Here is a 20,263-nt window from a genome sequence, read left to right as displayed (position 1 = left end):
TGAAATTTATTCTATATATTCTAATTTTGATATTTATCTCTTGGGTTTTTTTTTTCTCCAAATACTTTTGTGGCCAAACCATTTCTTTTCTCTTGGCCTTCTACAGGATTATGTTCTTCTTTTTGAATTTTATCTTGTGATTCTTTTAACCTATAACATTTTCTCACTGCATTACAATTCTCTTCTTTTCATTTATTCCTTCAACCTTTCCTCTAGGGATGACTGGCCAAGGTCCTACATTTTTCCCTTTAAACTTTTTTTGACTCTTCAGAAGTAGGAATATTGTCACTCTGGTTCCTCAGTGCAGGGCCTAGGGTGGTGTGATGGCAAGCAGAATAGGATCTTTTGCTATTTTTGTTTCATGATAATCAAGGGCCTCTGATGAAATCTTACCTTTATCAATGAAGAGTCTTTATTAGAAGTAAAGTACAGAAACAAGAGTTTCTTTAGCTAGAAACAGTATGTGTATTTGTATTGTTAATGTGATTAAAGAGCTTTCCTCACCCATTAATGGACCTGCTCAATAAGAGGAGTTTGATTAGGGAAGATTTGTTAATGAGGCACTGGTTCTCAAGAGTTGTGATGCCCTCTGGATCTAAAAAAGGTTAAATACTCTGAGAGTGAGGTTTTACTTTGGGGCTTACTTATTGAAAGTGTTTGTTTGGCCAGAGGAGGACTCTGGGAAGCCACTAAAGGAGCTCCCAGACTTTGAAAACTCAGATGTTATGCTTCCCTCTCTGGTAACTATGGTCAAACAGTTGGACCTGTCTGTTGAATTCAGGCAGAGGAAGCCATGTCTGTTGATCTTTGATTTCTCTGTATTTTCTTTGAAGTTCAGCATGCTACCTCCCCTGATAGGTGAATGATATATGTGCTTGTTTAAAGTGATTGTTAACCCCATGAAAGTTGCTTTCCTTTTATGAATGCATGTCTAAGAACCTGTGATAGCAGGTCCCCCCATGTATGTTGGGGTGCTTACTGTTACAGGTGGGAATAGAGCACTAAAAACAGCCGTAACTGATCTCTCAATTCCCAGCTTGGAGTTGGCCAGCCAGAAGTCCTGGCTTATTAACAGCTCCCTGATCTTATCCCCTTCAGTGGTATTGGTCTGTGACAGCTGATAGAAAGAGCTAATAGAATACCTGAACTCTTTTCTTTTCCTCAGTCTTGCAGGAAATAGCTGGGCTGATATCCTAGAAGCCTTTGTTTTCCAGGGACTTTGTAATAGAGCCAGACTTAGCACCCTCCTGCAAACACTGGCCTTTACACTGTTCCAGGACAAAACTCCACATTGCCCCAGCCTTGAATGAGAGGGATGCTTTTGGCTGAAGAGCTTGAACTTGTGGTCTTCTGGATGGGGAATGTGAAAATGAAAGCATGTTTTCTCTTTGCCTCCTCTCCCATTTCTAGATGGGGTTTGGAGGGAGTAAGAGAATGGTAGACTTATATATACCTTTTGGTGCTTGATACTTGTAGATGATACAGCCTTGATGGTGGTCCCATGGGTGCTATAGCAGTGAGGATACCACCTCAGGTATGTATGAATAAAGCAGGACAGGGACTTGGAAATTTGTTCTTGTGGTTGTTTAGTTGTGTTCTTCATTTGAGGTTTTCTTGGCAAAGATGTTGAAGCAATTTGCCATTTACTTTTCCAGTGCTTTTAACAGATGAGGAAACAGACACACAGGATGAAGTGACTTGCCCAGGGTCACACAGCTGGTATCTGAGGCTGAATTTGAACTCAGATCTTCCTGACTCCAGGCCCAGGCCTCTATCCACTGTGCCACCTCACTGCCCCAGCAACCCAGGAAACTTAACTCTAACTGTTGGAGTAAAGCAAGAGGCCTTGAAAGGGACAATACCCAGTGTCTACATCCGATAAACCTTGGTATATATGTATTCTGGAGGCCAGGACTGCATCCTTCAAACTAGGTTTCACTTAGCTATAAGTAAGCACCCCAGCGTACACAGGGGAGGCCTGCTATCACAGGTTCTTAGATTTACATTCATAAAAGGAAAGCAACTTTCAAGGAGTTAACAATCAATTTAATCAAGCACATGTATCATTCCTTTAACCAAGCACATATATCATTCAGTTCAGGGAGTCAGCACTCTGAATTTCTAAGAAAATAGAGAGAAATCAAAAGATCAACAGACATGGCTTCTTTTGCCTGAGTTCAACAGATGATTGGACCCACAACTGTCTGACCATGGATACCAGAGAGGGAAACACCAACATCTGAGTTCTCAAAGCCAGGGGGCTCCTTAAAGTGACTTCCCAGAGTCCTCATCTGGCACACAAACCTTTTTATAAAAACGAAGCCCCAAAGTAAAACCTCACCCTAGAGCCAGAGGGCATCACAACCCTTGAGAACCAGTGCCTCATTAACAAAAGGTGTGGGCATTCCTACAAATCTTCCCTAATCAAACTCCCCTTACTGGGCACGCCTATTAGTGGGTGGCAAGATCTTTAAGCACATTAACAATACAAATATATATATATATGTACTGTCTCTAGTTAAAGAAACTCTTGTTTCTATACTTTACTCTTACTGTACTAAAACAAAAATAGCAGAAGATCCTAATTTTGCTTGCTATGACAGAGTTAGAGTTAAGTTTCCTAGGTCCCTGCCCAGTCTGATTCATTGCTTACTTTGCAAAAAATACCCTACCATCACTGCTGTGTTCCATGGGTGATAGAGCTGGTTCCTATTTATACTGCTTCAGCCTTTTGTCTTAAAACTGTGATATTTCATGTTATCGTTAATAGTTTGCAATTTGAGAATTCAAAATTATAGGGTACTCAGTGGGCAATGGTGGAAGATTGCTGTAATTAGAATCAGAGAATCTGGATTCAAATCCAGCTCCACAATTTATGACCCATGTAACCTTGTGCAAGTCCCCTAACCTCCAGTATCTAGCTCCTCATCTATAAAAAGAAGGTATTGGACTGGGGGACCTTTAAGATCCTTGATCCTTCGTAGCATCCTCTGATAGACATAGTTGTAGTCTAAAAAGTATCAAAGAAGTACACTATGGAAAATGAGGTGGGCCATTTAATACATCAGGAAAAAGCAAAAAACATGGACATATATCCTCGTGGAAGACCCTCATAATGTAATGTAAATACCAAGGGGTATTTACAAGAGAATATGGACAAGAACCATGCAGGATAAAGAATGAATGTTTTTTGATTCGCACATTTGGAAGAAATATTCACATCAGTGAGATCAGACATCCTTTTGAAGGACTGAATATACCCAAGTGGAATTCCATGCTGCCTCCACCCACACCTCCCCTGTGTTTGTTTAGAGTGACTAACCAAGAAAACTGACACCACTGTTCTGTATTGATTCATCATAGAGCCTTGTGTGGTACAGTGCTATGGTGACGATACTGATCAGCTAGTTCTTCCCTCCTCTTCAAATTGCTTTTCTCATTTGTCCCTGTGATTCAGTCAAATATCAAAATATACAGCAATATATTTTTTTATTTCAGCAATATATTTCCATTTCAAGAAAGCCTATATAATAAATGCTATGTGTTATGTTGAAAGTTGTCTGTCTTTTCTTTACTTCCCTGTAAGTTTTCTTTTTTCTCTGCTGTGCACTTTTTACTTGGTTTTTTTTTTCCTCCTTCCTCCCCCAGAAAGCTACTATTAAATGTGGGTATATTTATATATAGATATATGCATAAACATATGCATACATACATATAGAGACATATACTTTTCCTAAAAATTCCACTCCTGATCTTTGTTTTTATCTTTGGGCATATCTCTTATTTCCTATCCCTCCTGACTCCTGTACTTCACTTCTACTTGTGATCTTGCCCTTCTTTTACTTATTCTATGGACCCTCCAAGGATCCATCCTTTATCCCATTCCCATGAATCTAAACATCCTTCTATACCTCCCTTTGACATATTCCTTCATCCTCCCTTCTAAAAATTCCTTCCCTTTTTCTCCCAAGGATCCCTCCCTTATACTTCCCTTCCCATTAATCTAAACACCCCTCTATACCTTCCTCTAACCTATTCCCTCACCCTCCCCTCTAGAGATTCTTCCTTTATCCTCTCCCCTTCTCTATCCCCTTAGCATTTTATTTCTTTCTGAATTTAGAAGACTTTTATATTCTTTATATGTGTGTGTGTATGTGTATGCATTGTTCTCTCTTGAACCCATTCCTGATGAAAGTAGGTTTCCAGCACCAATAGCCCTCCTCCCTCATCTAATTCCTCTTTGTCAGTTCTTCCTCTTGCACCTCATTTGTATAAGATAGCCACTCTTTTTAGCTGTTCCTAAACAGTTTTACTTTTTAAAGTTATATTATACTCAGGTTACCTGAATCTTTCCTATGAACTACCTAATTACTAATAACAGTCTTAGACATACTTTTTACAAAAGTCTGTCCTTATTGAGTCCCTTGTAATTAGTCTTTAGTATGTACCTTATATTTCTCTTGGCTCTTATATGTCAAATCCTCTATTAAGTTCAGGTTGTTTTGTTTTAAACAAAGTCCTGAAAGTCTGACAATTCATGAATTTCCTTTTTCTTTTCGTTGAAGATTATGCTTAGTTTTTCTGAGCATGATTTTTTTTTTTTTAGTCTTTTCATGACTTAGGTTTATTATTAACAAGTTGCATTATTGTACTGTGTCATGATGCAGTGACATCCTGATTAATTGTTTGTATACTAATTTGTTGTAGCTGTTATTTTTATTTAGTTTTTTCTATTTTTTAAAAAAATTTTTCTGTCAGTCACTTAGTCACTTAAGATCATAGAATCTTTGGAAGAGACTTCAGTGATAATCCGGTCTAAGCTCCTATGGAAAGCAGAAGTCTGTAGTATCAAATCTAGCTTCTGTTTGGTAGATGGACAAAACAAATGGATCAGTAACAGAGTGAAAGATTGATCAGAAGGCAGGAGAGCTGTATATGGATCCTCAAACTTCTTATACACACATGTCTCCAGGGCATTACAGGAAGCAAATCCTTTTTGGACACTTTACATGAAGACCTTTTCATGCTTCTCTTCATTCTTGTGTTTGAAAGTCAAATTTTCTTTTCAGCTCTGGTCTTTTCATCAAGAATGCTTGAAAGTCCTCTATTTCATTGAAAGACCAATTTTTCCCCTGAAGTATTATACTCAGTTTTGCTGGGTAGGTGATTCTTGGTTTTAGTCCTAGTTCCTTTGACTTCTGTAATATCCTATTCCAAGCCCTTCTATGCCTTAATGTAGAAGCTGCTAGATCTTGTGTTATCCTGATTGTATTTCCACAATACCTGAATTGTTTCTTTCTAGCTGCTTGGAATATTTTCTCCTTGACCTGGAAACTCTGGAATTTGGCCACAATGTTCCTAGGAGTTTCTCTTTTTGGATCTCTTTCAGGCGGTGATCGGTGGATTCATTGGATACTGATTTTGCCTCTAGAATATCAGGGCAGTTTTCCTTGATAATTTCATGAAAGGTGATGTCTAGGCTCTTTTTCTCATCATGGCTCTCAGGTAGTCCCATAATTTTTAAATTGTCTCTCCTGGATCTATTTTCCAGGTCAGTTGTTTTTCCAATGAGATAGTTCACATTATCTTCCATTTTTTCATTCTTTTGGTTTTGTTTTGTGATTTCTTGGTTTCTCACAAAGTCATTAGCCTCCATCTGTTCCCATTCTAATTTTGAAAGAACTATTTTCTTCAGTGAGCTTTTGGACCTCCTTTTCCATTTGGGTAATTCTGCTTCTTAAAGCATTCTTCTCCTCATTGGCTTTTTGAACCTCTTTTGCCAATTGAGTTAGCCTATTTTTCAGGGTGTTATTTTCTTCAGCATTTTTTGGGGTCTCCTTTAGCAGGGTGTTTACTTGTTTTTCATGCTTCGCTTGCATGTCTCTCATTGCTCTTCCCAGTTTTTCCTCCACCTCTCTAACTTGATTTTCAAAATCCTTTTTGAGCTCTTCCATGGCCTGAGCCCATTGAGTGGGCTGGGATACAGAAGCCTTGACTTCTGTGTCTTTCCCTGATGGTAAGCATTGTTCTTCCTCATCAGAAAGGAAGGGAGGAAATGCCTGTTCACCAAGAAAGTAACCTTCTATAGTCTTATTTTTTTTCCCTTTTCTGGGCATTTCTTGGGGCGGGGGCAGGGCTGCTATTCAGTGTGAGATTAAGTTCAGGTGCTCAGGTGGGGGCAGGGCCGCCACATGGGGCTCAGTTCCTTCAAGGGGTTTATGCAGAGACCTTCAACAATGGATCCAGGCTCCTGCCTGCTTGGGGAGCCCTGGTCCACCCCCGCCTCCGCTGCTGCCTCCCGAGGGGGCCCGAGCCACAGGGGCACCCCACTCCCCTCTCGACCAACCAAAGAGACCCTCTCACCGACCCTTGCCACCTGTGGGTGGAGGGACCCGCGCGGCCACTGGAGATTCCGTCCCTGAAGCCTGCTGGGATCTGCTCCTCTTGGGCGCCGCATGGCCAACGCAGGGCTGTGCTCGGCTCCTGGTCCACAGTGCGAAGGACCTTTTGCAAGAGGTTTTTAGGCTCTCTGGAACAGAAATCTCGTCCACTCCATTGTTCTGTGGCTTCTGCTGCTCCAGAATTTGTTGCTCCAGAATCTTTTTTTACAGATATTTTATGGGCTGTGGGATCGGAGCTAGCGTATGTGCGTCTGTCTACTCCGCCATCTTCTGAGCATGATATTTTTAGCAGGAACCCCAGTTCTTCTGCTCTTCAATACATAGTATTCAAAAACATGTGGTCTTTTAGTATTGCCACTGCTAGGTCTTTTATGATTCTAATTGTGGCACTGCCATATTTAATTTTTTTCTTGTTGCTTGTAATATTTTATCCTTGAGCTGAGGCTTTCAGAATGCGACCATAATATTCCTCTGGATTTTCCTTATAGGATCTCTTTCAAGTGCTGATCAGTGGATCTTTTCTACTTCAGGACAGTTTTCTCTATTTCTTTTATTATTGTATCAAGATTCTTTTTTTTTTTAATCATAGCTTTTAGGTAGTTCTGTTATTTTTATGTTCTCTTTTCTTAATCTGTTCTCCAAATCAGTTGTTTTTCTTATGAGATGTTTCACATTCTCTTCTACTTTTTCATTCTTTATATTTAGTATTATTGTTTGTTGATCTCTTATAACTTGGCTGGCTACCCCTTGCCCAATTCTGATTTTCAAGAAGTTGTTTTCTTACTTAAGATTCTGGATCTTCTTTTCTAATTGGTTGAATTTCTTTTCATAATCCTCTTATTTTTCTTGGATTTTTTAAAAAGTTTTTTTTCAGTCTCTCATTTGATTTTTAAAGTCTTTTTAAGTTCTTCTGTGAATTCTTTTTGAGCAGGTGATCATTTGATGTTACTCTTTGGGGTAGAAGAGGGTTTCTTTGCTTCACTGTCCTCCTCTGAAGATGAACTCCAGTCTTCTCTATTTCCATTGTAATTCTCTGTGGTTGAATTCTTTTTCCTTTGCCTGTTCATTTTTTTTAAATTTCCAGCAGTTTTTTTTAATTAACTCTAGTCCTGGGGTATGGGGATGGTGCCTCTGGCCTCAGGTCCTCCTTCAGTTCTTCCCTCTGGCCTGGCACTGAAACCAAGGATTCTTCCCTCCTATAAGTGCCCACAACCAGCAGCGTCCCTGCCCCACTGCTTCTGCACTCATGAAGCATGTGCTGGTTCTCTTGTCTGGGCTATGTCTCCACAGCACAGCTGGGTTTAGCATTTGTCAGTAGAGGTTTCCTTAATCTTCCTGGGCTCAAGTGTCCAACTCCCCTCACTGTCTCTGTGGTAAAAGTTCATGCTGCTGATGCAGCCTCCCAACACTTATAGCTTGCAGTTTAAGTGGACCTAGCCTAGAGGTATTTACTCTTCACCAAGACCAGACCTTTTCCTGGGATTTTTCTTCAGATCTCCTCTGATTGTCCCAGGAGGACCCTTGTAATGCCCCTGCTCTTGTTTATTTTTACCCCTTTATGTTTGCCCTGAGGCACCATTTGTTTTTTGTGGGGGAAATCCTTGAGAGCTTGAAGTTTTCCAACCTACTCCACTATCTTCCCAGAATCCACTCATCAGGAAATAACTTTTTAAAAATTTTTTTATTTAATTTGTTTAGAGGTTTTTTCTTCCTTTAGAATTATTTATTATTTTATTTTATTTATGTATTTTAGAATTATTTTATTAAATTAAAAATTAATTAAATTTATTAAATTTAAAAATTATTAAGTTAAATGTACAACAGCTTCTTAACTCTACACGCACACTTAAACTTTCTAAAGGAAAATGTTATGTTATGTTACACCATGATCCTGGCTAATAGCTTTTCAAAATTTTGAGAAAAACCTTAAAAAAGGTCTCACATGTCACCTGAAACTTACAAATTTAACATTATCAAAGAAGGAATGCTTCTACACTCTTACAAAGACCACTAGAAAGAAACAACAATTAAAAAGCTAAGAAAGTGTCTCAAGGGCATTTTTTTGTGTTTTGCCCCTTGCTCCACAGTAAGTTAATGTTATTAAATAATCCAATCCATTCACAAAATGGCTCTCTGCCTCTGCTCTGGTGTCTTCTGCCGTGTGCATGCCTGAGATAAGAGTTTCCTTAACACGGTTATTTCCATAGCCTGAAGCTGTTGTGTCACCTCTGGGCTCTCATCCTCTCTCCTTTATGCAGTGAAGCCCACGGCCAACAGGCAGAAAAGGCTCAGTAGCGGCTCCTCCCTCCATAACCCGCACTTCGCCCACTGCCTCTGGATTGTAGTTCCTTCCACCACCAAAGTTTCCACTCTTCGTTGGACCATACATAGTTGGGAGGTTGCTGATTGCAGTTTCCAAAATCATTGTAGTTCCCACTTCCATAATTGCCTCCTGGCCCTCCTCCGTATCCGTTGTGACCACTTCCATACCCATCAGAGCCCCCTCTAAAATTGCTTCCTGGGCCGGGTCCAAAGTTTCCAAAGATTCCTCCTCTTCCTGCATCATCGTCTAGGTGAAGCTTTTCCGACTTCTGCCTTATGGCCATTGATGGGATGGTACTTTGGCAATACAACTTTGTCTGCAGGATCATCGTGGTCAGATGTAACAAAACCAAAGCCCCCTTTTTACCAGACTGTCTGATTATTGCAACAGGACCCATTTCCCATATTCCTCCAAGTCCTCTCTAAGGTGATGCTCCTCAGAGTCTTCTCTGGTTCCACCAACAAGCGGTTTCTTCGCAGTAACACTAGCACCAGGTTTTCCACATTCCTCTCTGGCTGCTGCTCTTCGGGGCTCGGGTGGGTGAGATCTGGCAGACGTGGCTGCATCCGCTTCAGCCATGGACGAAAATGGTCCAAAACCCAATCCCCCGGATCCTGCTGACCACACAGGAGCTTCTCAAGGAGCTGTGCCTTTTCTCTCTCCGTGGCGGCCCCGCAGGCTAGCGAGAGGGCTGCCACCGGCTGCTGGGCGCCGGGTCGGGAGGCGGGGAGCGAGGGCCGCCGGAGAGGAGAGCGCCGAGCGGGGAGCGGGGAGCAGGCTGAGGCGGCGACCCTGGAGGCGGCGGCTGCTGCGGCTGCTGCGGCTGCTGCGGCTGCTGCGGCTGCTCCTGTTTCCAGCTTTTAAGGAAATAACTTTGTAAAAGCTTTTTGGCATCTAATTGGCTTATTCTAATCCACAGAAAATATGTTAGGTTCAGTTGAAGAAAATTATATTGTCAAGTTGGCCTTGCCGTTTTTCTTTTGGTTTTCCTTAGACTTTGAAGTTGACTAAAGCGTGTGGTTCATACTCTAATTTTTAGCTTCACTTTTTGTCCAGGCCAAACAAACTCCACTGAAGAGAGTGAATCCTGGAGAAGAAGGGAGGAAAATGGTAGAGGTATAAAGTCAACCGTTGCTTATTTTCAAGACACAAAAGTAATTTTTAAACAACTAAAAATCCTTACAGTACCAAATTAAACCTCAAAACTTTTCCTCCTTATTTCTTTCACCAAAGACCTTTAACTGTTTCTTAAATCTCTTTGAGCATGCTTCTACTAATGGAATACTAACTTTACTGATGAAACCATAAAAGAAGGAATTAATATAGTGACTAAATAATACTTTATTTCCCTTTAAGGAGTTAGCAAGGAGGGGAAAATTGGACTATCATGAAAAAGAAAAAAAACAAAGGGAACAGGTAGACTTAGGTTTATTATTTTTCTTACTTTGCTGATATAGCCAATGTACCATATTTCAAATGGTCTAAAGGAACTCTTTTAATTGTTACAGATTTGTTTATTGAAACAAGAACATATGAAAAGACAAGAGAAGGAAAAGGTAAGGATAACATTTCATTTATTTTTCTGTCATACATTTTTCTTCAGGAAAACATTTTTACTTCTTTATATAATTTGCTTCTTAAACAAAATACTTGAAATGACTTTTTTTTTTCCTAAAGGTGGAGCAACTAAATAAGGCCAAGGAACAAGGATGGAAAAGTGTTCTAAGTTGTGGTGGGAGTGGTGAAGTTAAGGTAAGAGGTAGATGTTAATATTTAGTCTCATAATTATTAAATTATAGTTCAAATTTAGTCCTATAATAACTATTGATTACTTCTGTTTGGTAAATAAAAACATACTCATGATTGATTCATGTGAAATGCTACTGCAGATATAATAAGACCCCTTTATTTGTCTTGGTTAGGTATATTTACTTTTAAAATTGTTTTATTCTTATTTTTGGAAAGGTGAAAATGGTGACATTTCTAGCAACCACACTGGGGAGGCCTGTATTAAATTGACATCTCATATTACTCATGTCTTTTTTGACTTGGTTTATATGACTCATTCTTTTAGTACAGTATTAAATATCCTAGCCTCCTCTTGGGTTTCCTGACTTCTTAACATTTGCTTCCTACCAGCCTTTCTTCTGCTATATTCTGTACATTTTAAAAAATGTTTTAATAGCCCCCCTTTTTTTTTTTTTGGTATCACTATTACTGATAATGCCCCCTCCTTCCCTTCCTCTAATCTCTATCCTTCCTATTAAAAATTGAGAAGAAAACCTTTTTAAAAAATAAATGTAGTCAAGTTGGCAATTCTGTTGGAATAATTGTATACTCCACCTAGAAATGTTTATCATTATTAATTTTATTATTAAATATACTTCTTTATTACTTATTAAAATAGATTGAACCTTAATAAATTATAAGGCTTAAAAGAAGAACTCTGTAATCTAGAAAAGTATCAAATATCTAAAACAATAAAACAGACCATTTTCCAGGAGTTAAACCATTAACAAATAAACTCTTCCATCAGAAAGGCAGTCATCTAGATTGCTAAGTGAATCCATCCAAACTTTTGTAGATCATAATATATATTACCTGAACTGTTGCTAACTGTAGTGCTTTCCATGTTAATCTCATTTGGTGATATACAGAAACTATATCCTAGTTCATTATAACTGATCAAGAAGTATTTAGTTCTGGGTGATGTGCTCAATAGGCTGCCAATACAAAGTAAAAAATGAAACCATCCTTTCTAAGAAGGACCTATGATTTTGAGCAACAGAACTGGAAATGTTTACGCAGAGAAACAACCAAAAGGCAATGTAATTAACAAATTTGGATGAAAAATTATTAAAAATTTAAATTATTAAATTAAATTATTAAATTAAATATTAAATAATATTAAATAAAACATTGGCAGTAAAAATACCAAAATGCATTAAAATAAGTAGGGTTTGTATAAGGAATGCAAAGGACTTAATGTCCTGAGTCCTCTTAAAATCAAAATCAAATCAAATGAACAAGAACCCAAGTCTTCAGTTAGTCAAAACACGTTTATTAAGCTCTTACTGTGTGCCAGGCATTATCCTAAATGCTGAGGAGACAAAAGAAGGGCAAAAGACAACCCCTGCTGTCAAGAAGTTTCACAGTTAACTATATACAAACAGGATGTGTATGGCATATATTGGAGGTAATCATTTAGGGGACTTGGGAAAGACTTCTTTTAGGAAGTAAAACTATTTTGTGCAACTTGAAGAAAACCAGGGAAGCTTGGAGGTAGAGATGAGGAATGAGAGTGTTTCAGCCATGAGGGCAGTCAGTGAAAATGTCTAGAGTTTGGAGAAGGATTGTCATATTCAAGGCCCAGCCAAGAGGCCAGTGTCACTGAATTGTGGAATACCTGGAGGGGAGTAACATGGAAGAACACTCAAAAGGTAGGAGGAGGGCCAGTTATGGAGGGCTTTAAAATACAAAGAAGGCATTTTATATTTGATCCTGAAGGTGATAGGAAGCCACTGGAGCTTATTGGATAGGAGAATAACATGGTCTCAGTTCTTTTCAGTGACATATGAAAGAGGGTTCCCAGCTGAAAGGGTAAGGAAGAGAGAGCTCTGAGAAGTTTGAGAGATGGAAAGATCTGGAGAAGGTAATATGGTGAGTGGGAACCTGGGTTAGGAAGTTGTAAACAGATTACCCTGCTAGAGTGAATATTCAGTTCAGTTTATGTAGCATGATTGGTTCTAGAGATGACACAGTTGTGAGGGCATAAAGGGATTAATTTACAGGTTATCTGAAGGAAGAAAAGATATTAAAGGCATAGAAAAAAATCTTTGTCCTTATACTAAAACAAAGCTATTGAGTGAACTGTAGCAATGTTAACCCATTTGTCTACTTTGCTATTTATATAAAATTGTAATGAAAATTATATGAAATTCAGTGAGCATATTGTCCATGATGATATCAATAGGGAAAAAACAGGCTTTCACAAATGATATTCCACAATATATCACCTCTTTATCTTCATATAATTGACCAAAAGATGTAGAAATTGTAGGCATAAGGGAGCACACTCCCTGGACACATTTGCAGGGTGATGAAGAATACTCGTGGCTGTGCACAGACCAGAGCAAAGGCCAAGAGAGTCATAAACACACTTCTCCTTAGATCATACCACCTTGGAAGAACTGCAAACTTATCACCCCCACCCCCAAGCTAGTTTTGAAAAGAGAAGCACAAAAAATCTGATCCTTGAGACAGTGCCCCCTCCATCCCAAGGAGCAGAGCCAAATTTTAACATGTAAAGGTAAAACTCAAGAACTAGGCAGGAAAACTGAGCAAATGACAAAAAAAGAACCTAATTGTAGAAAGTTACTATGACGGAGAAGACTAAAACAAATTCAGGAGACCACAAAGTCAAAACTGCTATATCCAAAGGCTCAAAGAAAAATGTGAATTGGTCTTAGGCCCAAAAAGAATTCATAGAAGAGCTCAAAAAAGATTTTAAAGAATCAAAAGACGTAGAGGAAAAAATTTGGAAAACAAATCACAGTGATAAAAGAAAATCATTAAAAAAGAACCAACAGCTTGGGAAAGGAGGCACAAAAAAATGCTGGAAAAGATAACACCTTTAAAAACAGAATAGGAAAAAATGGTAAAAGAGGAACAAAAATCTAGTGAAGAGAAGAACTCCTTCAAAAGCAGACTTGGCCACATAGAAAAAGATGTTATGAGAATTCATTGAAGAAAAGAAAGCTCAATGAAGGAAATAATTCTTTAAAAATTGAAATTGGACAAGTGTAAGCTAATGACTCCATGAAACGTCAATCAGCAATAAAGCAAAAATCAAAAGAATGAAAAAAATAGTAGAAAATGTGAAATATCTCATTGAAAATTAAGAATTATTGTACTACCTGGAAGCCATGATCCAAAAAAGAACCTAGGCATACTCTTTCAAGAAATTACCAAGGAAAACTACCCTGATATTCTAGAACCAGTGGGTAAAATAGAAATGGGGAAAAAAAATTCATTGATCACCTACTAAAAGAGATCCCCCAAATGAAAAACCCCAAGAATATTATAGCCAAATTCTAGAGCTCACAAGAAGAGGAGAAAAAATAGTAAGCAGCCAAAAAGAAACAATTCAGATATTGTGGGGCCACAGTCATAATAGCACAAGGTTTAGCAGCTTCTACATTAAAGGATCAAAGGCTTGAAATATGATACTCTGGAGGGCAAAGGAGTTAGGAGTATAACCAAGAATCACCAACCCAGCAAAACTCAGGGGAAAAAAATGGGCATTTAATGAAACAGAGGACTTTCAAGCATTCCTGATGAAAAGGTCAGAGCTGAATAGAAAATTTGACTTTCAGATATAAGATTCAAGAGAAGCATTAAAAGGGAAACTAGGAAAGAGAAATCATAAGAGATTCAATAAGGTTAAACTGTTTACATTCCTACATGGTGTAATGTCAATGTAATACCCATAGCAGCTGCTGTGAATATGCATGTGTATTTCCAGGGTAAATTTACAAAATATAATAAACTCTTTTCCTCAAAGACAAAACCAAAATATTTTGGGGGACATCATTAGATTACCAGGAGGTACGATTTAGCGGTATTTATTACTAATCCAGGGAGCGCCTACATCTTCAACCTTCTTTCTGTCAGACCTCCCCACAAAAACAAGTTCCTCTAAACAAATTCCTCCCCCTGCCCACTCAGAATTTGCATCTCTCTCTGTTCCTTGGGTCAACTGCTCCCCCTCACAGCTTACTTCTCTCTCTCTGCTCTGCCTGCTCTCACTCCCTGCTCCTGTTATCTCTCTCCCCCTCCCTCCCTCTCTCTCTCTCTCTCTCTTCTTCTCCCCCTCTCACTCTCTCTTTCTCTCTCCTCCTTGGCCAAGCTTCTCCCAGTCTGAATTCTATGTGACCCAGGCTCCATATGATCACAGGCTCCTTGTGTTACATCTGTTAATGGACAGGGAACATCTTCCTATCCTATTAACATTACACATGGGAAGATCATACTTGTAACTCTTAAAAACTTTCTCATTATTCAGGCAGTTAGAAGGAGTAGACATGACCAGAGTGCAAGGGTATGAGTTGAATATGATGGGATGATATCCAAAAAAAAGGGGTGAGAAAGAGGAATGCACTAGGAGAAGGAGGAAGGAAGAGGCAGAATGGAATAAATTATTTCATATAAAAGAGGTACAAAAGAAGTTTTTACAGTGGAGGGGAAGATGGGGGACATAGATGAGAGGACTTGAACCTTACTCTCTTTGGAGTTGACTCAGAGAGGGAATATGCATTCAATTGGGTATAGAAATCTAGATTTTACCCTCCAGGAAGGCAGGAGGGGAAGGAGATGAGAGGGGGTAAGCTAATAGAAGGGAGGGCAAATTGGGGGGGTGGGAGGTGTTAGAAGCAAAACTCTTTTGAGGATGGACAGAATGATGGGAGAGTGGGATAAATAGGGCATGAAATAGAATAGATAGAAATACTCAGTGAATGATCATAAATGGGGTAAAAAAATTTAAAGCCAGTTTCTCTGATAAAAGCTTCCTTTCTTAAATATATAGAGAATTGAGTCAAATGTATGTATAAAAAAAGTCATTCCCCAATTGATAAATGGTCAAAAGTTATGAACAGGTTATTTTCAGGTGTAGTAATTAAAGCTGTCGTTATATGAAACAATGCTCTAAATCACTTGATTAGAGAAATGCAAATTAAAACAACTCTGAGGTACCACCCCACACCTATCAGATTTACTAACATGACAGAAAAGGAAAATGATAAATGTTAGAAGGGATGTGGAAAAATTGAGACACCATTGCTCCATTGGTGGAGTTGTGAACCGATTCACCCATTTTGGGGAGCAGTTTGAAACTATGTCCAGAGCGCTTTAAAATCACACATACCTTTGACCTAGCAATACCACTGCTAAGTCTGCATCCCAGAGAGATTTTTAAAAAAGGAAAAGGCCTATATGTATGACAGTATTTATAGCAGCTCTTTTATTGGAAATTAAGGGATGCTCATCAATTGGGGAATGGCTTACCAAGTTTTGGTATATAATTGTGATAGAATACTACTGTGCTCTAAAAAATGATGAGCATGATGCTCTCAGAAAAACCTGGAAAGATTCACATGAACTCCTTGCCAAGTGAAATGAGCAAAACCAGGAGAACACTGTACACAGTAAAAGCCATATTTATCATATGCTGATCAACTGTTAATGACTTAGCCATTCTCAGCAGTACAATTCTGAAGGATTTTTGATGAAAAATGCTATCCCTTTACAGAGAAAAAGCTGATGGAATCTTAAAGCAGATTGAAGTATAGTTTTTTTGTATTTTATTTTTCTTAGAGGTTTTTTGGTCTGTGTTTAAATTCACAATATGATTAATACAGAAATGTGTTTTGTGTGACTGCATGTGTATAATCTGTATCAAATTGCTTGCCTTCTCAATGAGGGGGGAGGAGAGGGAAGGAAATAAAGAGTTTGGAACACAACGTTTTTAAAAAGGTTTAAAAATTGTTTTTACATGTAATTGGAGGAAAATTAAATGTTTTTTTAATGTAATATATATGCATGGGATAGCTTTTCATAGAAATACTTAGAAGAATAAACAAATTTCAGAGAGAACTAGGTAGTTAAATTCTTTTTTTTCCTTTTATTTATTTATTTATTTTATTAATTTATTTAACTTTTAACATTCATTTTCACAAAATTTTGGGTTCCAAATTTTCTCCTTGTCCCCTCCCCCCACCCCAAAACACCGAGCATTCTAATTGTCCCTATCACCAATCTGCCCTCTCTCCTATCATCCCTCCCTTCCCTTGTCCCCATCTTCTCTTTTGTCCTGTAGGGCCAGATAACTTTCTATACCCCTTTACCTGTATTTCTTATTTCCTAGTGGCAAGAACAGTACTCGGCAGTTGATCCTAAAACTTTGAGTTCCAACTTCTCTTCATCCCCCCCTCCCCACCCATTCCTTTTGGAAGGCAAGCAATTCAATACAGACCATATCTGTGTAGTTTTGCAAGTGACTTCCATAATAGTCATATTATGTAAGACTAACTATATTTCCCTCCATCCTATTCTGCCCCCCATTGCTTCTATTCTCTCTTTTTATCCTGTCCCTTCCCAAGAGTGTTGACTTCAAATTGCTCCCTCCTCCCATTGCCCTCCCTTCCATCATCCCCCCCACCCTGCTTATCCCCTTGTCCCCCACTTTCCTGTATTGTAAGATACGTTTTCATATCAAAATGAGTGTGCATTTTATTCCTTCCTTTAGTGGAATGTGATGAGAGTAAACTTCATGTTTTTCTCTCTCCTCCCTTCTTTTTCCCTCCACTAAAAAGTCTTTTGCTTGCCTGTTTTATGAGAGATAATTTGCCCCATTCCATTTCTCCCTTTCTCCTCCCAATATATTTCTTTCACCCCTTAATTTCATTTTTTTAAAGATATGATCCCATCCTATTCAGTTCACTCTGTGCTCTCTGTCTGTGTGTGTGTGTGTGTGTAATCCCACCCACTACCCAGATACCGAAAAGTTTCAAGAGTTACAAATATTGTCTTTCCATGTAGGAATGTAAACAGTTCAACTTTAGTAAGTCCCTTATGACTTCTCTTTGCTGTTTACCTTTTCATACTTCTCTTCATTCTTGTGTTTGAAAGTCAAATTTTCTTTTCACCTCTGGTCTTTTCATCAAGAATGCTTGAAAGTTCCCAATTTCGTTGAAAGACCATTTTTTCCCTTGAAGTATTATACTCAGTTTTTCTGGGTAGGTGATTCTTGGTTTTAGTCCTAGTTCCTTTGACTTCTGTAATATCCTATTCCAAGCCCTTCTATGCCTTAATGTAGAAGCTGCTAGATCTTGTGTTATCCTGATTGTATTTCCACAATACTTGAATTGTTTCTTTCTAGCTGCTTGCAATATTTTCTCCTTGACCAGGGAACTCTGGAATTTGGCCACAATGTTCCTAGGAGTTTCTCTTTTTGGATCTCTTTCAGGCGGTGATCGGTGGATTCATTGGATACTGATTTTGCCTCTAGAATATCAGGGCAGTTTTCCTTGATAATTTCATGAAAGGTGATGTCTAGGCTCTTTTTCTCATCATGGCTCTCAGGTAGTCCCATAATTTTTAGTCTCTCCTGGATCTGTTTTCCAGGTCAGTTGTTTTTCCAATGAGATAGTTCACATTATCTTCCATTTTTTCATTCTTTTGGTTTTGTTTTGTGATTTCTTGGTTTCTCACAAAGTCATTAGCCTCCATCTGTTCCCATTCTAATTTTGAAAGAACTATTTTCTTCAGTGAGCTTTTGGACCTCCTTTTCCATTTGGGTAATTCTGCTTCTTAAAGCATTCTTCTCCTCATTGGCTTTTTGAACCTCTTTTGCCAATTGAGTTAGCCTATTTTTCAAGGGGTTGTTTTCTTCAGCATTTTTTTGGGTCTCCTTTAGCAAGGTGTTAACCTGCTTCTCATACTTTTCTTTCATCTCTCTCATTTCTCTTCCCAGTTTTTCCTCCACCTCTCTTACTTGATTTTCAAAATCCTTTTTGAGCTCTTCCATGGCCTGAGCCCATGGTATATTTGTTTTGGATGTGTGGGATACAGAAGCCTTGACTTCTGTGTCTTTCCCTGATGGTAAGCATTGTTCTTCCTCATCAGAAAGGAAGGGAGGAATTATCTGTTCACCAAGAAAGTAACCTTCTATAGTCTTATTTTTTTTCCCTTTTCTGGGCATTTTCCCAGCCAGTGACTTGCCTTCTGAGTTTTCTTTCCACCCCCACCACGCCTCCAGATCTGTCCAGGTAGTGCTTGGAGTCTGAGATTCAAATGCTGCTTCCCAGCCTCAGGGCTTTTGGCGGGAGCAGGGCTGCTATTCAGTTGAGATTAAGTTCAGGTGCTCAGGTGGGGGCAGGGCCACCTCATGGGGCTCAGTTCCCTCAGGGGGTTTATGCAGAGACCTTCAACAATGGATCCAGGCTCCTGCCTGCTTGGGGAGCCCCTGTCTGCTGCTACCCCCACTGCTGCCTCCCAAGGGGGCCTGAGTTATGCAGACACCCCACTCCCCTCTTGGCAAGCCAAAAGGACTCACTCACCCCCGGCGCCTGTGGGTGGAGGGACCTGCATGGCCACTGGCGATTCCATCCCTGAAGCCTGCTGGGATCTGCTCCTCTTGGCGCCGCACTGCCAAGGCAGGGCTGGGCTGGGCTCCAGTCCGGTGCGTGACGGACCTTTTGAGTCAGGTTTTCAGGGCACTCTGGAGCAAAAATCTCATCCGCTTCGTTGTTCTGTGGCTTCTGCTGCTCCAGAATTTGTTGGGAGTTCTTCTTTACAGATATTTTATGGGCTGTGGGTTTGGAGCTAGCATATGTGTTTCTTTCTACTCTGCCATCTTGGCTCCTCCCCCCTCTAGGTAGTTAAATTCTCAGTAGTGAGGTCCTCAAAGTACCCCTTTTACAGCTAGAGAAATTTTAAAAGAAAATAAGAAAGAAATTAAGAACCTAAATAGAATTTTATAAAAATTAAGTATGGTACCTCTCTGGTGATTTCTGATTTGCAGCTCCCACATTGTAAGCTCCCACAGCCAAATGAAGAAAAAGAGCAATATTAAGCACATATTTTATTGAGTAGATGCAATGAAATATATATTTAATAAAGGCCCACTGAAAAGAGATATTAAAAATTAGAGACTAGCTTGATCCTAAAGAATTGGTGAATGAAAGAACAAATCATAGATACAATAGATAACTAGAGAGGAAAAATGACAACCATGAGACCCTTGTGCTGCAGCCAACGCAGTGGGAGAATTTGTGTATCTCAGTACTTTCATTAACAAAAGAGAAAAAGAACAGATAGATGATTTTAGCGTATAACTAAATTAAACTAGAAAAACAACATATTTTTAAAACCCCAATTAAACACCAGAATAGAAATTCTGAAAATAAAGGAAGCTATTAATAAATTTGAAAGCAAAAAACAATTTGAATTAATAAATAAAAATAAGAATTGGAGTTTTTTGAGTGGGGTAATAATAAATTAGACAAACTATAACCTAATTTGATTTTTAAAAAATCAAGAGAAATATAAGATTGCAAGATTCAGAAATTAAAAAGGAAAATTCTTGACAAATATATAAACAGATTGAAAGTGAAGTAAATAAAATTAGGAGAACAATTAATACAATTATTCTAGCATTGTCAGTTTTGAAAAATTTTAGAACTCTCATCAGTGCCCCCAGCAGCTCATGTCCAGAATATAGATGCAGATTCCTCTTCTTCCAGTCTTGACAATGAGGTTATGAACAAGAGGAGTAGGAGGAGGTTTTCTAGCAGAGTGGAATTAAGATCCATGGATTTGAATCCCCATTTGACACAACTGGGCAAGTCAGTTACTTCTTAGAACCTGTTTACCTGTCTGTAAGATAGGAGTAATACTTTTTCTACATACTTCTACAAATAAGTTTGTTACAAGGAAAGTGTTTGTGACCAAAAATGCTGTTATATAAATGGTCATAAAG

General features: G+C 38.8%; 1 protein-coding gene across 26 annotated transcripts in view; it reads left to right on the top strand.

Annotated features, from left to right (window-relative positions):
- Window positions 1–20,263, top strand: part of NEK1 (NIMA related kinase 1) — a 162,556-nt gene that overhangs the window by 58,218 nt on the left and 84,075 nt on the right. For 12 of the 26 annotated variants that reach the window (XM_072623349.1, XM_072623344.1, XM_072623350.1 and 9 more), the window contains 4 exons: window positions 9,781–9,840; window positions 10,081–10,140; window positions 10,233–10,280; window positions 10,402–10,476. In XM_072623349.1, coding sequence (XP_072479450.1) covers window positions 9,781–9,840; window positions 10,081–10,140; window positions 10,233–10,280; window positions 10,402–10,476 — 243 coding nt within the window. The remainder of the gene's footprint in view (window positions 1–9,780; window positions 9,841–10,080; window positions 10,141–10,232; window positions 10,281–10,401; window positions 10,477–20,263) is intronic. The other 14 variants (XM_072623351.1, XM_072623345.1, XM_072623334.1 and 11 more) reach the window with 2 other exon arrangements.

Source organism: Notamacropus eugenii, chromosome 7 (assembly GCF_028372415.1).
Source record: "Notamacropus eugenii isolate mMacEug1 chromosome 7, mMacEug1.pri_v2, whole genome shotgun sequence".
NCBI classification, from domain to species: Eukaryota; Metazoa; Chordata; class Mammalia; order Diprotodontia; family Macropodidae; genus Notamacropus; species Notamacropus eugenii.
This window is presented reverse-complemented; position numbering and strand designations above follow the sequence as displayed.